At 45.5% G+C, this 19858-nt stretch overlaps 1 protein-coding gene across 2 annotated transcripts in view; it reads left to right on the top strand.

Moving 5' to 3' along the window:
• The window catches only part of LOC144149874 (apoptosis-resistant E3 ubiquitin protein ligase 1), a 91673-nt gene extending 73757 nt beyond the window's left edge, over nucleotides 1-17916 (top strand). For both annotated transcript variants that reach the window (XM_077681588.1, XM_077681587.1), the window contains exons 10-20: nucleotides 592-669; nucleotides 1789-1930; nucleotides 3877-3998; nucleotides 4087-4162; nucleotides 4802-4911; nucleotides 6057-6236; nucleotides 6923-7048; nucleotides 8422-8610; nucleotides 9787-9873; nucleotides 15083-15258; nucleotides 16144-17916. In XM_077681588.1, the coding sequence (XP_077537714.1) occupies nucleotides 592-669; nucleotides 1789-1930; nucleotides 3877-3998; nucleotides 4087-4162; nucleotides 4802-4911; nucleotides 6057-6236; nucleotides 6923-7048; nucleotides 8422-8610; nucleotides 9787-9873; nucleotides 15083-15258; nucleotides 16144-16246 (1389 nt within the window). In that variant the 3' untranslated portion in view covers nucleotides 16247-17916. The remainder of the gene's footprint in view (nucleotides 1-591; nucleotides 670-1788; nucleotides 1931-3876; nucleotides 3999-4086; nucleotides 4163-4801; nucleotides 4912-6056; nucleotides 6237-6922; nucleotides 7049-8421; nucleotides 8611-9786; nucleotides 9874-15082; nucleotides 15259-16143) is intronic.
• Nucleotides 17917-19858: the final 1942 nt, after the last annotated feature.

The following is a 19858-nucleotide window of genomic DNA, read 5'->3' as shown; positions in this document are numbered from 1 at the left end:
AGTGAAAGAAGTGCGTACACACATGCGTTACATGGTGTACATTTGCAATCACATGCGGCGATCGATGCCTGCCTCATGAGCGAACGCCCAGAGGGAGAGCAGGGTGTCGCGGCTGTTGTTGTTGGGGGTGGTCCATTGATGCAGAGTGCTGATGTGCAGTGGCAGGTACTGGGCACGGAGGTCCTGGTAGCCAGGGCCTGGTAGCCAGTACTATGGAAATGTTTAATAAAAGGTCTTGGGGGTTGCCTACTTCTGTATCGGACTGCTTATACAGCACCTGGAGCCATGTGTAGCACTGAGAGTGGTGGTGGTGGGTCGCAATTTAGTGACGATGGGGGATGAGCAGTGGAGGCCCGCACTCTGGCTCAGGGGAATCCAAGTGCTGAGGGGGATTCGAGTATACCGAAAATCGCTGAAGGGGCTCAGTGCATAGCAGAGTGGCTGGGGCATTTATCCGACCCTAGGGAGATAGTTTCTGCAATTCTGTGCATGTGTGTTACTCTGGCACTTTCATTTCCTGTCTCTGTCTTCTTGCCTTAGCCAGTTCTGGTTCGCGTCCCAAAGTCTCTCTTAACCCCCCGCTCATTGCAGCAACTCACGGTGAAGGAGTACATGCTCAGGATCATTCCCAAGAGACTCATCACATTCCGCCTCTGCCCCAGCACAAAGGTGAGGGCATTTATTTATTTACTGCATAGGAAATTGCGGTTTGTTAAGAAGCTGTGGAAACTATTTGGCAGTCGGGGCTGTGCCTTGTGTGGCAGAATGGTGTGCGGGGCGGACACCTTAAAATTTGTGGAACATTTCATGCTTTGCACAGGAAAGGATGATAGAGTTAGTGTGGGAGTGGCAAAGCACAGAGGATTGTTATGAAAACGGTTAGGGCATGCTACCATTAACTGTTCTGCTGGTCCATATACCTTGCTGCAACAAAAGCTGCAGCTCCATGCTTGTCTCGCTTGCAGCCGTCTACTTGGCACAAAATTTGTATGAATCTTATATGCGAGTTTGGCATGATGTGTTGTCACTACAAGGATGGTAATGTTCTGATAGTATGCATGACACAAGTTTGTACACTAGGTAAAAAAAAGAAGCAGCAAAAACCAGCGTGCAGTAAGCGAAATTACAAAATCTTGGAGGGAGGTAATATGAAAGAATAATAAAATGCTGAAAAAGGCCAGAACGTTCCGAATTGCCAGGCCAGCTTTTCACATGTTGTATGGCTGACTTTTGTGTGTACTATAAAAACCTCATTACAAGAGACACTCAAAGGACCTGGCAAATGGGCCTCTTGTAGCCAGGGTCTCTTGTATGCTACGTTGCTAACATGGTGGTGAACATAAGAAAACCAACCGAATCATTTTCGTTCAGGTATCTCTTATAACCAAGTGTCCCTTGTAACAGGGTTTTTACTGTATTGTGGGAAGTTCCACAAGATTCTGCCTCTCATGTGACGAAATTCTGTTGAGCCAAAATTTTGCCAGTTATGGTGATCACGTGTGAACACATTTGCTTACGGCACATGTTTGGTGTGCATTCGGGAACGCACGGCGAGTGTCATCTTTCCACACTGGCTGCGGCAACTTCAGTCAGTTTTATTGGCTTTAGCTGCCACACACTGATGGTTTCGCACGTGCTTTGGCGCACATTTCCTGAACTCGCTGCTTTTTGTCAGATTATAAGAATGCAGAGACTTTTGTGTGGTAGTGACAGTAAGACACCGTTGTGCCGTGTGTCTGGTTGTGAGAAATCCTTTCCCTCTCCCTCTCTCTCTCTTTATTCACCCAGTTCCAGTTCAAAGGGAGCAACAACCATGACGGGGAGCCAGTTCTCGTCATCGACGACGGCTGCCAGTCGCAGGTGGAGATGATCTGCGAAGAGCGGGACGTCATTGCAGCCACCTTCACCCAGTTCCTGCTCAAGAACATCGGTGGGTCTCACTCACCGAGAGTTCCGAACCACTGCCCTTTTACTGAAAATGACACAGACTCTTAGTGGTATGCTTGTATGAGAGCAGAGTGATGAGAGAGTGGGGGGGAGGCGATTTTTGGGGAACTTGTGACTCCTTCAAAATTAGCTTCTCTCGAACTTACATTTGTTCGGAGTATTTCTTGTAGAAGGGTTTCCCCTTTAAAGCTTGATAGCATCTGTCCCTAGAGCGAGAACAGGACCTGAAATGTGCTTGTTCTCTGTGGAACAAATGGGGTTTTGAACACCATGCACAGTTTGCTCAAAGCTGGTCTGAGAAGTGGTTTGATGAGTGTTTAATTTGGTTGGCTGGAAAGGGTAATGGAGGGGTACAGTTACCTATGTGTGATAGTCTGAGACCAACCAGACTACGAGAAGAAAAAATGGTACAAGATTATCACAGGGTGGGGTGCTCTTGTATCGCACATTCATAATGTGGGCCACACATGCGTTGGGGGCAAAGTATGGTGAAATACATTCTGCATCAAATTAATAAGAAAGAAGCATCAAGTTAGGCGAGGCTTTGTGCAATCCAGAGGACAGGCACGAAGTGGATGACAAGTACAGTTCTACAGAGATATGAGAACAGAAGCAGATAGGAGGCGAGGAACTGTCTAAGGAGGATTGTAGTATTCAGCTTCTAAGAATGTGACCTGCTTCTGCCTCACCATATCTTGCATGCTATCACGTGTAGAACTATTTTTGGGCTGCCAAAGGATGCAGCTAGTTTTTTTTTTACCCTTTACAGCCGGAGGTATAACATGTGTGTAAGTGGTTCGTTGGGACTTTGGAATAATAGTGCAGTCACTTTTGTCTAAAAGCACATTTTTCTACCTTTGTTTATTTACAAGTAATCCATATGCAGTCATTGATGGTCACACTAGTACTGGATCGCTTCGCATAAATTTTCTCATTTACCGTATTTACTCGCGTAATCCTCGCACTCGCGTAATCCTCGCACCCCTAATGTGAGCCACCAAAACTTGGATTTTTTGGTTCCTCGCATAATCCTTGCACCCCTAACTTTGCAGCGGCGAAAGTTGCCTGCTCGCGAAACCCGCATGGTGCACGCGCTCTCCAGGAGAACGCGCGCCCTCCCTCGCCGCCTCTCCGTTCGGCGGAGAGCGCTGTGTATCCAAGGCCATCCAGGCACCCTAACAACCCTAGCAGCGTGTTAGGGCGCCTGTTAAACAGGCGCCCTAACACGCTGCTCACACTGTCCTTGAGCCGGTTTCGCGTGCGCGCAACTAGACTGCGTTCGCGCAGCCCGCTGTCGTGTCGTCGTCGTGGTCCCGTCACTCGCGTCAACGGTGGATAGCTCGCTGCCATTTTGAGAACTTTTTGATCTCTTTGTTGTGTGCTTGGTGCCGCTTTCAAATTGAAAGCGATAGAGTACGCGATCGAACACGGCAACCGCGCCGCAGGCAGGCACTTCGGCGTCACCGACTTCAATGTGCGTTACTGCAGGGGTAGGGGACGCACATGACGACTACGAGATAGGGCGCGCGCCAGAAAGCAAAGGCAGCAATTTCATGATCGCTGATCGACGAGAGACTGCTTACGGTGTAAATAAAAAAAAAAAAAAAAGCTGCTGTTGGCAACACTGAGCTTACATATACAAAAAACGACCGCTGCATTTAGCGTGATTGGCAGGAGGCAGATTGGCAACACTGTGCACCGGATTTTTTTTCCCCGCATAATTCTCGCACCCCTAACTTAGCATTGATTTTTCCGAAAAAAAAGTGCGAGGATTATGCGAGTAAATACGGTATATCATCACGAGCAGCTGCGGCAGTCTGTATAGAAGCTGTTTTCTGGGTGAATCGTATTGTTTTTCCTGTGTAATTTGTGCTTGCCCACTGCTTGCATTCATTGACGGGTTCTTGTGCATCTTTTGAAAAATAACAGGCGGCTCGGAGACCTTCAAAGACAAGCTCGAGTTCTTCCACTACGAAGTGCGGAAGCTGCACCAGAAGCACTACCACGACAAGCTGCAGCTGAAGGTGTCTCGAGACAAGATTCTGGAGTCTGTGAGTTTGTTTCGTCGACTTTATTTTCACTCCGTTCTTTGCGATGCGCACTCCGGAGACCTGGAGCAGTGAAAACTCTCCGTTGCAGTCCATGAAGGCCACCAAGAACCTTAGCACGAGCGACTGGTGCAAGAGCTTCGAGATCACATTCATGGGGGAACAAGGTAAGCACTTGTTGAACATCTACGTGTGCACAGGGGCCGTTAAATTTTTTCGTTATTTAGCAAGATTGCCTAATCTGTCGATGTAGGCATACTGGCAGCATCTAAATTTTCCACAAAATTGCGTGGAAGCCAGTTCACAAATTGTTCGGAAAATATTAAGACTGTCAGAACTGCTCTTTTTATGCTGTGCTGTCAGGGTTTGCGGCCTGAAACACATGCCACCAAAGATTTTAGGTTACTAACGTGTAGTTTAATCTTATCTCAAAAACTTGCTGAAAGATCTTCGCATTGTCTTTTTTAGGGTTTGCGCAATCCTGTGCGAGTTTAGTCCACCAGTGCCATAGCGTGCATTTTGTGTCACTTTAGTTTGCCAAATCCGGCAATGCGAGGAAGGAGGCTAGATGAGTGTGTGAATCAAATTATACTGCACTTAACCGTAATAACACACACATAAAAAACTGGCATTAAACAGGCCGTGAGGTGTGCAGATGTTACAAACATGCAGATGTCAGCTTTGTTCTTTCCTGTGGCCAGGTGTGTGAGCCGTGACATTATGACAGCTTGTCTGTGATGTCATTTTTATTTTTTATCCCCCCTCCCCCTTGTTTCCGCGTTTCCCCTCTCCTCCTCCTCCGCAAGGCCTGGACTGGGGCGGACTCCGTCGGGAGTGGTTTGAGGTGCTCTGCTCAGCACTCTTTGACCCCGAGAACCAGCTGTTCCACCGCTTCAAAAACGACAAGCAGGGATTGGTAAGAGGGGCTAGACACTCGCCCTAGTTTCTTTCTAAAGGGAGAGCTTGAACATCAAGTGGCCGATACGAACAACGACTTTCTTCAATAGACTACAGTCTTCAATCCTTCCATTGGTAGATCGTGTCTTGTGACTCACAGCTGGATACATTCTTTTCTCTTAGCTGCTGTGTGTGTAATTTTAGATTTCGCCAGGTGTTAACTTTATTGGCAGGCCAACACTAACAAAACTGACGTCTTAGAGGGGGCAGAATTTGGGGATACCTTATGACATCGCCAGAAAGGGGGTGGGGGGGGGTGCACACGCTATAGACATTAGCAGTGCTTGTTAAAAATGGGGGCTGGATGTTATCACCCCTACTGCCTAACTTATAGATTCACTGCTTGTGATTGGCACCTGCTGTCTCTGTACATAATTCCTGAATAACCATCCAAGGTTTGTGTCCAGAATCCTGGCTAATGAAGTTTGTGGGCCAAATTCAAAGCAGTCATGCATTGCGCAATGCATATGCATGACGCAGTCACGGGAGAAGAGTTCACTGCGTCCTTCTGTGCAATCTGCAGAGTTGGTATTTTAGTGTGAGATGTTCTTAGGCTAGCTGTCAGATTTTATGGTCGCGAAATGTGGGGCCCTGCGGGTATCCACACTAGCTATTCATGGTCACACTAGTTGTCGTGACACTAAATTGTTGCGACTCCCACAAGCCTTGAGAAGGTTACCAGGTGACGAGGAGGGTGGCGACTTGCTGCCGGTTAGTATAAGTGGGAGAGGATGTCAACATGTCGAGATGAGAACGGTGACAGGTGGAGAAAAAAAAAGAAAGCACCCTGTTTATTGGACCAGATGGGTAATTAATATCTCTGAGTAGTGCATGGGGGTTTTGTTATTGCAATGTTTTTGCCAAAACTTCACTTGCTGAAGTAGAGTGAATTCTTCTAGAAATCGCTGTATAGTAGATCAGTGCATTGCGGACACAGGAATTCGGCATCATGCTTCCACATGACAAGGAGCTTTTAGGCTCCTTTTTTTTTTTCCCCTTCTTTTTTCCGTGCAACATAAAGTTCAATGTCCTTTCCAGATCTAAGCATTGGGGACCAAAGTTGAAAATCGTTCCCCACCCGCGTGCCTTCCTCCCCATCCCCAGGTGCACCCGAACCCTCGCCGCCCCTCACACCTGAAGCTGAAGCACTACGAGTATGCGGGCCGCATCGTGAGCAAGTGCCTGTACGAGTCGTCGCTGGGCAGCGGCTACCGGCAGCTGGTCAGGGCCCGCTTCTCCCGCTCCTTCCTGGCACAGCTCATCGGCCTCCGGGTCCACTACAAGGTGGGCAGCGTCACTTAAAAAGGAGGGAGACCCCCCCCCAGCATCGTTCCTAGCTGTCACAGATGTCGGTCTTGCCAGGCGACAATTTATTTATTTTATTTATTTATTGGTACTGCTAGTCTCAACTCTGGAGTGCTCTTTTTGTGCAGCTCACAAAAGCAGAAACAAGGATCTAGGTAAAAACAACGTTCATATCAGCCAAATAGACTACACGCACAAACATGTAGCAATTCGAAGGATAGTAACGATTATGCATTACACATAGTAACGCATGAAAGTTTCAGCAATAGGGAGTACAGAACACATATCAAGAAGGACAGTTCAACAAAAAGTTAGTAGACAATTTAGAAGTGAAATTATCAAGGGATGGACTGGTTACAATTTCATTCGGAAGACAATTCCGTTCCCTTATCACACATGGAAAATAAAAGGATTCATTGTGGAACCTGTGCTCTATAAGACGTTCGTCGTGTTTTGTTCTTGTCAACCTGGTAACAGATGGAGTAATAAATTTCTTAGAAGGTATTTTTAGGCCGCCAGTTGAAACAAAAATTTCAGGCGTAAAGTTTTGGCGTGTTGGCCTGTCGTAGCTGAGGTGTCAGCGAGGTGTCGAGTGAGCCTGTGCTGTGCACTCTTGTGGCAGCGATGCGGAAGTGACGACGTCCTCTCTTCCGCCCACCACGCAGTACTTTGAGCAGGACGACCCCGACCTGTACGTGACCAAGATCAAGTACATCCTGGAGAACGACATGGACGACATGGAGCTGTACTTCTGCGAGGAGGAGTACACCAGCTCGGGCCAGCTGCTCAAGGTGACCGCCGCGATGATGCGTGGACTGCACCCGTTTCTGAACTTATGCTTACGATTGTTAATAGAGGTGGGCTAACATCGAATTTGGGACTGCAAATCGAATGCATATTTTTCTGAACTTTTATTAGTAGAAGTGTGCCAATATGAAATTTGGGACCGCGAATCCAATGTAAGTAGTAAAAACTGACTGCAAATTGAATCGAATAATTTTTAGTACAAATATTTTTACTTAGACGTGCAGAGCTCATGGGAAGCATAGCTACAAAAGGAAAAAAGACTTAGGCAGTCAGATTTACCATATCTATAAAAGGAAACGGTACAAAAATTAAAATTGATTGATAAGGACAAGACGTCGAAGCAGTGGAACAAGTATTTGGCTGTGTGGAATGCGTGTTTCTCAACGTGCTATGAATACAGGAAGTGCATTTGACTGGCTGCAGTCCCTCAAGTTATTGGTCCATGCTAGGCGTGCTGGGGGCTGGTGCGACCTTATGGAAGCACTGCCAACAAGTAATAATTCTTGATTCCTCACTGATGCCATCGTACCAGCAGGAAACTTCTTTCCGGCTCAAAGATATTGCACAAATAACGTTCAAATTGAGCCGATGTTAATTAGAAGCCTGTGTACACTGCAGTTTTGTACACATCCAAGCATCTCCATATTCTCCATATTTTATTTGCCCATAGAATTTCTATGGCACGGGGAAACTTTGGGACGCCCGGGAACTGCTCAAAGCTGCTTTGGGAAATAAAAAAACCAAGAATTAACGTACACCTGTTTGTTGCAGGGCCTACATGTGCTAGGTTTTCTCTCATACCCTCAGCATCTTGCAAAACCACTTACGGGTGTGTGTTTCTATTATGGACAATTCTATTTTCTGCTTAATTTGGGTAGTTTTTTTCACTGAAATGACACATCTCTGCGCACATGGAAGGGACAGCGGCAGAGACTGTGGACTTTTGGTGAAAATACTAGGAAAATTATAAGGTGGGTGAAAAAAGAGGAGGCCCGCTACGTGTGCAGCATATGTCATGGTGGCAAAGAGGGAATGCCGCACACATTAGAGGCTGTTGTATCTGCCATGCCATGCTGAGTTGGCAGGAAGCAGTGAAAGCCAACCTTTTTACCCCTTCAGCTTACTCATTCCATAACAGAATGGTGATGATCATGATTCAGCACCGAGTGACAGACACTCACGTTCACTTGAAATATCATGGAACGATGCAGTTATTGAGATTGATTGCAGTGCTTCATTGGCTTTTCTTTTGCACACACTCTTTCAAATAAGTGTGACCCATAGCTTTTTCCCAGTGCTGGTTACACATCTGTGAAATGCAAGGTGCATTTTTCTCATACACCACCACCCCTTTCAGACGACGGAGCTGATACCGGGCGGCTCGAAGATCCGAGTGACGAACCAGAACAAGCTGCAGTACCTGGACGCCCTAGCGCAGTACCGGCTGGCCACGAGTGTGCGTGAGGAGGTGGAGTACTTCCTCAAGGGCCTGAACGAGCTCATCCCCGAGAACCTGCTCTGCATCTTCGACGAGAACGAGCTCGAGGTACTTCCTTTCCTCTTTGTGCACCCACCCCTCATGCATGTCTGCTGGGGTGTGTGTATTGAGAGATCTGGACCAGGGGGCATCATGGCAAACCGTTTATTGAGGGTCAACAGCACTATCGACTTCAATGTGAGCCCAGCAAAAACGATGATGATGATTGCACGCGTCCATGGGTCAAGATGGTGATTGTGGGTGATGCAAGAATGAAGACGACGTTCGTATGCTGAGACCGTTCCTGGCTGGTGCAGGTTATGCTGAGATTGGCCAGTGCAGGAATTGATTGCAAGGCAGTGCTCACAGTACATATACAGTAAAAGCTCGTTAATTCAAACTGCAAGGGGACACCATCTCAGTTTGAATTAATGAAAGTTTGAAATAATGGGAGTGAACAGCAACAGTATACACTGCCATTGGGAAGCAGTAGAATGCATCAACACTTTGATGCTTCAAAATGTACATCATTGCAGTCTGCCTTTTATTCTTGAAGGCCGCAGGCAGTGCTTTTTTCTTTAACGAGTGAGTGCAGCTGAAGGCTTCCTCTTCACTTTCTTCAAAACTCAACAAGAGGACAGCGGTATTCCTTCCGGTTGGGACTTGCAAGCAAACGGCCACACTGATGCTTCATCTTCCTCCTCCTTGTCATCACTGGCAGCGACAGGTTCTGCACTTCTGACCGTAGAAGTGATCTCCTGATCATTTGTCAGCGCACCTCACGCCACTGCACTTGTGTCCACATCGACATAGTGAGACGTCTTCCAAAATGTATGCCATGGGGGTCTCAATTTTGTTTTACCCGACTTTACCTTGTCTCTGTGTTCTTCCCCCTACCCAGAGGCGACGCAACCTCGTGTGGGCAGCGGGTGCGTTTCTCTGGCCATGTTTCAGGTGCCAAGCCCCGAGTGCAGTGGCTTGTAGTTTAAATTATCCATTCGGGAACCTACTCTGGGTCGAATTAGCAGGGTTCATTATACATAGACTTCTATGAAGCCTGGCCACAACAAATCGTACAGTAAAAATTACTCATGAATTTGAATTACTGAAGTTTGAATGAATGAACCTTTACTGTGTTATTATTAAATGCCCTTGTCACATTTTAGGTGCAAAACAGGACTACTATTTCCACTATTTGCACGCCCCCGTGTCATTGACTCGTGGTTATCCGTCTCCTCCGTGTAGCTTCTGATGTGTGGCACGGGCCAGTTCAGCATAGCTGACTTCAAGGCCAACCACTCCGTCAGCGGCTTCTCCATCGAGTTCAGGAAGGTGAGATCTGCTACCGCATCTGCATGCACGCATCCTGCGCCACTTTGCTGCCCTGGTAGAGACCCTGTGTTGGTCACACAATTGTCCCCCCACAAGTTTCGTCAATGTAGTAGCTCTGTTGATGCACCCCCACTTGTCACCTCTCTGCACATTTGGTTGCATTTATGGGCACTCAAGCACAGGTACCCGGGAGACTCGTGACGGTCATTTTGGTCTGGGTTTCTCCAAAATTGCTCCTGCGAATAGTGTTTTGAGAGCACTTTCGTTTTTCCTCTTGTATGTCACTACTGACGTTTAGCAAGAAATGTGAAAGTTTCTCAATATCTGAAATTGTTCCCCCCAACCCCTCGGGGGGACGCGGCTTGCAACTTCGGAAAAATGACCAAAACATCGTTTTTTTGAAACCCACATATTCGGCTTCTATGTTTCCTAATCTATGCGTGTGCAAAGTTTTTAGGCTGAAAAGCGTCGCAAAGTGGCATAAAAAAATACTTTTGTCAGGCGCGGTGACAAACTATCAGCGCAAAAGGGCGAAAAAACGGCAATTTTTGGAGCGCTCTATCTCCGCAACGGTGCCACCGGGCGCGGCCATTTTGATATGGTTAGATCGGCCGAGCGATCGTCTTTCCGGTTCCGCTCGTCTCTTTTATCTTCGTTCATTCACAAACGCACAAACGGCAGAAAAGAAACGACGCACAAACGAAGCTAGAAATAGATGCTGAAGCGCTATTGGTCCTCCGGTCGGTGCGCAGAACAACGCCCTCCTGACTGGGTGTCACGGGCGCAACGCAAGATGGCGGCCGCCTGAGCTGCGTAGCGAGCGGTTTGAGTTCATTTTCGCCGCTTCGCTCGGCCGAGTTTCTGTTCAATCTATGGTATTCAACACGGACGTTATCGCGGTGGGAATGCCGGAGATAACGAGCCAGATTACGGGAAGTTGTGTGGCTTGAAAGGAGGAGGTCATCGAACGCTTCGTGGTGCGCGTGACTCTACCGTCGCCAGACCCCGGAGGGTGACGCGGTGTGCGCGCTTGCGATAGCGGTTCGTGAAGTGAACTTTTAGTCGGATTTGCGATGTTTACACGCTTAGTTATTGCTGTGTTTTGACTGTGGGCTCGCTAGCCTTGAGAAAGAAACGGTCGACGCGTCAAACGCTGCGGCGCGCACGGCATAGCCGACGCGCATTGGAGCATCACATGACTGGGCAACCGGTTACGATTGAACGCCAGTAGTTGTAATTAATGCCTGCGACGTTAGTTTTAATCTTAAAAGCGACCTGACCAGCCATATCAGGTATAATCAAAGCTCGATATGTCGCGGTAAGCGTGCGCTGCGATGCGCGCGAGCCATATCGCCTTTCTTGCGCAACGTTTCCCGTGCACTTGTAATTTTCATGCAAACAGGTTTGAGTTAGTAATATAGGAATAAAAATATGCTCTCTGCGTTAAAAATGTACGTTACTGTGGCAGCATTTAACAGTGATTTTTTTAGGGAAATTATTGATACCATTGCTCAGGGCATACTGGCTGTGCTGCGAGAAATATTGGATGCCTTGAATGTCAAAAGTAGTAAAAAAAATATGCTCTTGCATTGAAGTTGGGAGTTATGCAGAATACTCTACCAAGCTTCAAAGTAGCTCATTTTCAACCTTGTGGTATGCAAACTTTTGGCAATGAACACCTGCACTATGAGTACTAAGTTGCTTCGGTTGCTCAGAAATGGTGCCAGGCAAGATCAAACATAAAAAAAAAGCCAAAAATGTTCAAATTTAAGTTAAAAAATTTCCAAGGTGACAACACTGCAAAAGGAGGTTGTCCAGTGCGATACAGCCAACCAACTAACCTACTTTGCATTGAAAGCCCATTGAAACCCATCTCCCCTCCGTTTGGTTTGCAAAGGGGGGTATGTACTCTTCACGGAGGAGCTGAAAATGATGTTTTCTGGAAAGAGAAAGGCTGAAAAGGCACTCCAATTTCAAGGCAAGGCCTTCCAGAAGCCCCATGTTCAAAAGGACAGGAAAGGCTACAACCGTGACGACTTTTGATATGTGAAACCTATGTTGCAACTTCGGAAGCCGTTTTCTCAAAACAGTTTTTTTTGCCACCTGTGTCGCTTGTCCCAGGGATTTCTTCGTGGCCGCTGGGTCTATTTTGATTCCGTTTCTTGCATTACATTCCTTGATGAACTGTTCAGGTCGTGACACTTTTAGTTTTCCAGATTTGTTTTTTGTGATTTTTTTATTCTAATAATCGTTCACAGTTGACATGCCTGTTGCACATTAACCTCTAAAAAAATGAAAACTAAAAAAACATTGTGTTGTAAAAAAAAAATTCTAAAACTGTCACGACCTCGTCCATTGATTTGGGAATGCAAAGCACTTCGAACAAGTTTTCTATCGTGTTTTATAAGCCGCTCAAGCTCGGTACAAGCGGAACAGAAAGAAAATTTCATACATTAAAAAGTTATCAAAATATTAACTTCAAATTTTTATGGTGTTATCACAGAAGCATTTCCAGTTGCTGTGCCAATTTTCATCAAAATCCACAAAGAAATAAAAAAGTTGATTTTGAAAGCCACGTCCCCCCTTAAAAAAGTAACTGTCTTTCAAGACTGGAATTGGGTCGAGTTAGTCACGAGAGGCATTTTCTTTTTTTCGATTAAAAAAGTTGCGTAGATGTTCTTTTCATGGCCCCTTTAATTAAGTTTGCGCAAGTTGTGCAGATGTCATGCAACTGATGCACACCCTTTGCTTCATTCAGGCATTTCACTAAAGTGAACCTGCTATGGGATAAGACGAGAGTTTCTCCCATCTTTCACTGCATTCAATAGCATTCTGTTGAAACAGGTATGAGAGATCTGTTTGAGAATAACCAAAGCCGGCCTTGAGTGCACAAGTACTAGTAGGGGTGTGAAGCAACTCCTGAAAAGAATGCCATGCTATGGGTATTGCTTAAAATGTGACCTCTGGCTAGATTTTTTTTTTGTTGTAAAATGTTAATTCCAGTGTGCTTGCATTTGTTGAGCGTCAGTGACCAGGACGCAGAACTGCACCCTGAACATTTTCTGCAACTGTTCTGTTTGTCGCATTTTGATATCATTGTGGCTGTTTGTGACGTCTGGCAGCGGTGATGCTGTTTTGATGCGATAATGCTGTTTTGATGTGGAGAAATGGTAAATAATTTGATGTCATTGTATACCTGTAAAGAGGAATTTTATCAGCAATTCCAAATTATTGAGTAGCAATCATCCCTCCGATATTGTGGCGTGCCTATGCGAGAAGCATGTGCACGTGCTGAAATAAACCACTCACCAATTTTTCTCGCAATTACAGCTTTATAGATTCATCAACTCAAAAAACCCTGCAGCATGTTACCATATGTAGCAGTTATGGGCCTTGATTCATGTACTTTTGATTAGTAACTCATAATAGAACTGCTCTGCTCTAGTAGAGAAGAAACAAAGGATTATGGGACAGCTACAGCGAGATGTTTTAGATTTTAACGTCAGGAGACCAGTTTCACCAATAGTGCTAGGTTGTATTGCGATACGTTCCGATTCTGTGAAAAAGATGCTCAATCGGTACTTGTGGTTCCCCAGGGAGAAGGGTGTGCAGGCAATACCAAAAGTGGGTCTTGACAAGAAATGAAGTGAAGCAAAAGATTTAAAAAATTGGTTTGTGTATCTGCTCACCTGGCTGCAAATGCTGTCGAAATACGATAGTGTTCTGCCACCCCTGCCCGTATAAATGCCTCTTTTCTCTCCCGCGTCCCCCCTGTCACACTGTTCCCTTCCCGTCTTACTCCTCCCACAACGAATGCAGTGGGGGGTGTGCTCAATTCAGTTCAATTTTTCAAAGTTCACACAGCTTGTGTTGCATCTCTTGGAACCTGGTGTTTCTTTTGTGCTTGGCACAGCACAAGCCGACATCTTGTTCTAGTACAGTGGAAGCCCGGCTATACGTCCCTGGGTTTGACGACTACCCGGGTTTTATGACGCACTAGTTGAGTCCCGGCAAAGTGCCCGCAGATTAATGCATTAAAAACTTCAGTTATCCAACGCGATTTCATGCCTCACCCACATTATCCAACAACTTACGCAAAGCGCGTGACCGACCAGTGGGTGAAATGAAAGTGCTGCTGGCCTGTTCTGCAGACCTTGAGCCCACTCATTCGGTTCTCTCCTCCTAGCTTTCTTCTCCGTCTCCCCTTTTAATCTGTCCCCTCCAGCAGTCATTTGCTCCTTTGCGAAATCGCTTTGTTGCACAGCGGTCGCGGGGGCAGCGTGCAGGGGTTCATCTATCCCTCCCTGCAGTGAATCGCCAATGTGGTTACACTGACGGGCTTAGGTTGCCACGTGGGTTTGTCGTGATCGTGCGTGCCGTGATTCGTACTGGCTATCGGGAATCACGGCAGTGGGTTGTGGTAGGTTTGTTTTATGCAGTGTGATTGGCACCTGCACTGCATTATTCTTTTCCCATTTACCTCGACTTATTTGGGTCCCCCTAGCCCTGCAAAGCATTAGTTTGTAGTTTACTCTGAAGTTTCTTGCAATTCCGCCGTGCACAACTGTCTTTATAGGCGCCATAATTGTTGTTCGGATTTTACAATGTCCGCAGTATATGACGCTTTTGGTCCCGAGAAAGTCGTATAATCTGGGTTCTACTGTATTTGCTTCTATATATCGCCTCTCTTCAACGCCTTTTTTTTTTTTTTTTCATTTTCTATCGTGAAAACTGATCCGTGTATTACTAGTAATTAAAATAGTGCGAATACTCTCCTGGTCATGTACTTAATATTTTTCCTCGAATATGCCCCCAAGGTCATCTTTGCACTGAATGACAGATGCCCATAGGAACCATGCCAGTGGTCCTAATAAGCTAGGACAGGTCTTGCCTGTATGTGCTTTTGCCTGGTCAGTTGAATCAAGTGACAGACAGACCAAAGTCTTCGCATCTAGGCATCTCAGGAAAGCCTGCCTTTGTTTTGAGCATACTAAGCAGCGCTATTATTACTAATAGTATCACTAATAGTATTGCTAGTATTACTAATACTAAGCAGCGCTAGTACTAAACCAAGAGTTTATGTAAAACATGGTTATATTAGTACTTTTTGGTAAGATGACATGTCATCACCCCGCTTCAAAGAGGAAACCAATAGCAATCATCATCATCATGTGCTGTGCCACATTTCCGTTTCCGTGGCGACGACCAGGTGCTGGACTGGTTCTGGACGGCCGTGTCCAACTTCACGGAGGAGGAGATGGCGCGGCTGCTGCAGTTCACCACCGGCTGCTCCCAGCTGCCGCCCGGGGGATTCGCCGAGCTCAACCCCCGCTTCCACCTCAGCGCTGCACCCACTTTCGGCAGCCTGCCCACCGCACACACCTGGTGGGTGGTGACCTATCCGGGGTGGACAGCCCTGACCACCCTTACCAGTTGCACACACTGAACCCCAAAGGAAGGCATGCTTACTTTGGTGGGGATCTGGGCTAGGGGTTTCTTGCGGAAATGAAGTTACTTTCTTATTCATTCACTGGGAGCAACGAGCACGGTACACAAACACAATCGAGAGAGTGCAGACGTAGCAGCTTCTTCTGTGGAGTTGACAGGAGTGACGACACGCGACTGTCAAGATTCCCTGTTGGGAGGTAATACTTTGAGAGCATGACTTGTTCTGCCACACATCATATTTTGTGTATGGCAAAAATCTGGCGGCGTATGGTGGACGTGCGGCACCCGATATTTATTCCTTTGAAAGCACGTGATTTATTTCTTGACCTGAAGTTGCTTGAAAAAGCATATCTCTGGGAAGAGTATGGTTAGCGACCTAACGTTCCGGTACAGTTTTTGAAATAAAAAGAGACCTAATTTGCAAAGTCGCAAGGCTGTTGCCAACAGTGCCAACAGTAACATTGAATTGCACGGTACCTATGGTTCTCTCATAGTCACAGATCTCTTTCGCATACTTGCATCAACACTAGCAACACATTCCCATCAAAAAGAAATTCTATGCTTTTGCTCACTATGTTCCTGAATTCATTAACTAGTAGAATGAGATTGTAATCCTACATGGGCAAATATTAACCAGTGATGAAAGGGGCTTTTTTTGGTACCTGGCAAGGGTTACCCTGAGCATTGCATAGTTGCCAAATCACCGTGCTGTGCCAGGTTTGAAACACGCTCATATTTGACATGTCATGCATCGTTCACTATCATCTGCAGCATTGCCTTCCTTCTGATGTCTGATGGATTTTCCTTTGCTGTGTTTTGCAGTTTCAACCAACTCTGCCTTCCAGACTACGACTCCTACGAGCAGTTTGAGCGGGCTCTGAGGCTTTCGATCAACGAAGGCACCGAGGGCTTCGGCATGATCTGATCTCTCTGCCTCTCTGAATCTCGTTTTGCAAATCGTTACGTCAAACCGGCCAAGGGAATTCGGTGCGATGAGCGCATCGCCAGCTGTGCATCGACGACCGTCACCAAGCGTGCTTTGTGTCGTCGTGGTGTTCAGTGCTTCGTCGGGGTTCAGATACGAGACGGTAGAGACTGACCTGTTTGTTCCCTCGTCGCTCCTTGTTGTGAAGACTGTTTTGTGGGGGGCGAGGAAAAACCGGCCGCCGTCGGTATCGTCTGCAACGAATGGACACTTTCGACGTGCCTTGATCGACGCGCTTATGTGCGCATTGATGTCGGGAACACCCTGCCTCAATGAGGTTTCTTTCTGGCACAGCCATTTCTTTTTTTATATTCTTCTTCCCTATTCAAACATCAATGTGTCAAATGGTGCGATGCACGCAGTAGTGTTAGCTTTTTTTCTTCTTCTTTTGAACGAAATTGCTCACTGCTGCGAATTATTTTGGCTCGAACTCTTTCAGCGACGCTCAGTTACTCTTCAGCACGTCTTAGCGCGACCCTTCAGACGTCACTGCCTTGCACTAAGTCTTCGAAAATTCCTTCTCCGACCATTCGCCGTTGGTCAGCAGCGAAATTCCTACAAGCTGCCCACATCACTAGAGCAGTTGTCAGCATAGCTTTCATAAAGTGATGCAGTAAGATTCCACTAGCACTGATACCTGCCAAGCCTTAGTGCATACAGAATGCAAGAAAAAGTAGCTTTTTCTCTCAAAGTTTTCCGCAGGCTAGCCTTCGCACAAAAGAGGAGAAGACCACCCTTTTTTTACGTCGTTTCCCGCAACGGAAGGGATGTTCTTAGTAGGCCAGTTGGTAAACCCGTAGATACGTATGCCGCGCTTGGCGGCATATTCGCGTCGCCTTCAGTACGAACACAACTCTGGAAGCGTCGAGATACTGAAACTTTGGTGCTCTGTAGCGCGCCCGTATTTTTCTTACACCGATCACCTTTTTGATCCCCAGTGCAAGGGGAGGTCATGCATTTGTGTATCGTACGCACCGTATTCCATTTTTCGACTCTGTGTTTAGGGGACCATTCACAACTTGTGTACCTTGGGCATTGTTAGTGACCGCCTAGCATTCCTTTCGATGCCGCCGACAGGACTGCTTTCTAGTCAAGGTTTTTGTACCGCGTTTCAGTGCAGCAAAGTGTCCTGGTGCAAGACGCGTTTGTCTAGTTTAAGATGCACTGTCTCTTATTTTCCCAAAAACAATATAGTTCCTCACAATTGTTCCTTATTAAGTGTCGCTTTTTCTTTTTTTCTTTTTAAGTCTAGTGCACATAATGCAACTTAGGCAGAGCAGACTTGCCTGCTGTTTTGTGCCATTAATCTACGGTTACTAGTATTAGCACAAACTAGTTTTCAATTACAGCACAAGGAGTGTTCAGTTAAGAACTCGTTAACAAAACAAAAGTATAATCCTTGTATATCGCTGTGCTTGCGACAAGTCAACTCGCAGGTTGGTACTTACCTTTTTTTTTTTTTTTTTTACTGCTTCCATTATATAAAGCCTTGCATGTGACCAAGCAAGAGTAAGGTGTTAAAATGTTGTTGATATGTTCACTGCATTTTTCAAGGTGGTGCTTGCAACAAGCGTGTTTTTTGTGAATTAAAACATGTTTTACACTACGAATGTTTGTCTTTTTTTTGGTATTACTAAATTGTGCAATAATTTTAATCAACTTTTTTGGTTTTTGCCTTTGTATGTGGTGATGTTGCCTTTGTTTTGTGTCGAGACAGTTCTAGTTCAAATGCAACTGTCACGTTTCATTCTTGGTTGCGAGCAATCTCAAGTAATTGGAGGGGGAAGAAAAGTTTAAATTTGGTAAATCTGCTGGTGATCGGTTTGTTAAAATTAAGGTGCACCACTGAGAACTTCTTCAAAACCTGAAAAACTCAACCGTACAATTTGCACCTTGTTAAGGAGAGACACTGCTAAGTTCTTTTTAATTTTGAAGTTACCTCTGTAATACTGGTCAAACTTGCATCTTTTTCTCCACTGATTTGAAATACGTCATTATTTTTTGAGGCATTCAATTAGTTCCCAAGATAATTAGAGATAATTGGTCATTTTTGTTGGTCACAAAACTGTAACCTCTATATTTTCCAATACTACAAGCCACGGTGAATGCAATAAGAAAAGCGGTTTTTTGATGCACCACTTGGAACTAATTTTACAGCTCATTAAACGTTGATGTGTTAAATGGGCATTCAAAATGGTAGCGTGCCTCTGGTGCCACGAAAATTTAATGAGCTGTAAAAGTAGTTCCAAGCGATGCATCGAAAAACCGCTTTTCTTATTGCATTCACCAGGGCTCTTAGTATTGGAAAATATAGAGATTAACGTTTTGTGACCAGCACTGTTTCGTTTAGTGATCCTCCAAAAATGACTAATTATCTCTAATTATCTAGGGAACTAATTGACCAACTGAAAAAATAATGGAATATTTGAAATCTGTGCGAGAAAAGCAGCAAGACTGGCAAGTTTCACAGAGTTTGCTTAAAAATAAAAGAAGTTGTTTCAAGAGCAGGGTCCCCCTTTGAACAGTTTCATCTTCGTTTTTCTGAAGCGCACATATCTGTATCCCAGTTTAACCAATATTGCGTGCAACTGAATGTGCAAGCAAAAATTGCACAGCACACACAGTTGCTAATTTTGCCTGCCTACATAACACTAGCAGATGGAATTTGCAGCAAATGCACAGCTAGCTGGCCATTACACAATGTATATTTATTCTTCAAATGTGATATCTTCACTCTAACTGAATGAATGAATTAATAAATTCTTTATTTCCACTTGTATTTATGTATATATACAAATATTTGCATATAAAGTGGCAGGGCCAAGGAAAAAAGCTGTACTAGACAGCTTGCCAAGCCCTTGGCCCCGTCAGGTACAAAGCAAAGGCAAGGTGGTCAGCCCTTAAGACAACAAGTAAACGAGACAAAAAGTTCAACAACTGACAAAAAAAGTGGCCGTATTACTGCACAATAACAAAAAAAACTTGAGTCTGTAGTCAACTTCTCAGCAAACTAAATGTCTTGTAGATCGGAACTGTTCCAACCATTGAACTGGTTATGCTCCTTCTGCTTCTACAAAATATGGCACAGGACCTATATTTATGCTGAGAAAGCCAAGTTCACTCAGGCTGTTTGCTGGATGATGGAACACAAAGAAAAGATCTTAGCAAAACTATCAGAGTTCTGCCACAGTTGGTCCAGAGCTAAGAAACAGCTTCTTTCATTCTAATTTTCCACAATAGCCTCGCCACAATGCAGGCACAGTGACAGGATGAAATGAAGATCATGTTTGCATGCACTGCCAGCAAATAAGGCAGATGTGAGCCACAAAAAAGAAAATTCTTGAAAATCTGCTAACGTGCTTCGAAGGCCTGGTGATACTTATTAACCTCCTCTGCACTGCTGCGTCATATTTACACATCCTTCTTTGCTTTCGTTTTTGTTCGTGGCATAAATTTTTTCAGCAAGCAGACTGGCACAAGCACAGTTTCCCTAAAATTAGTTACGCGCGGCACATATGCACCTGTTGTGCTCGCGTGCCCTTGCATTCAGGT

The sequence above is a fragment of the Haemaphysalis longicornis genome, unplaced genomic scaffold (genome assembly GCF_048455015.1).
Source record: "Haemaphysalis longicornis isolate Haplotype H1 unplaced genomic scaffold, Haemaphysalis longicornis Haplotype H1 scaffold_8, whole genome shotgun sequence".
NCBI lineage: Eukaryota > Metazoa > Arthropoda > Arachnida > Ixodida > Ixodidae > Haemaphysalis > Haemaphysalis longicornis.
Note: the sequence above shows the minus strand (reverse complement) of the source record. Positions and strands in the feature narration are given on the sequence as shown.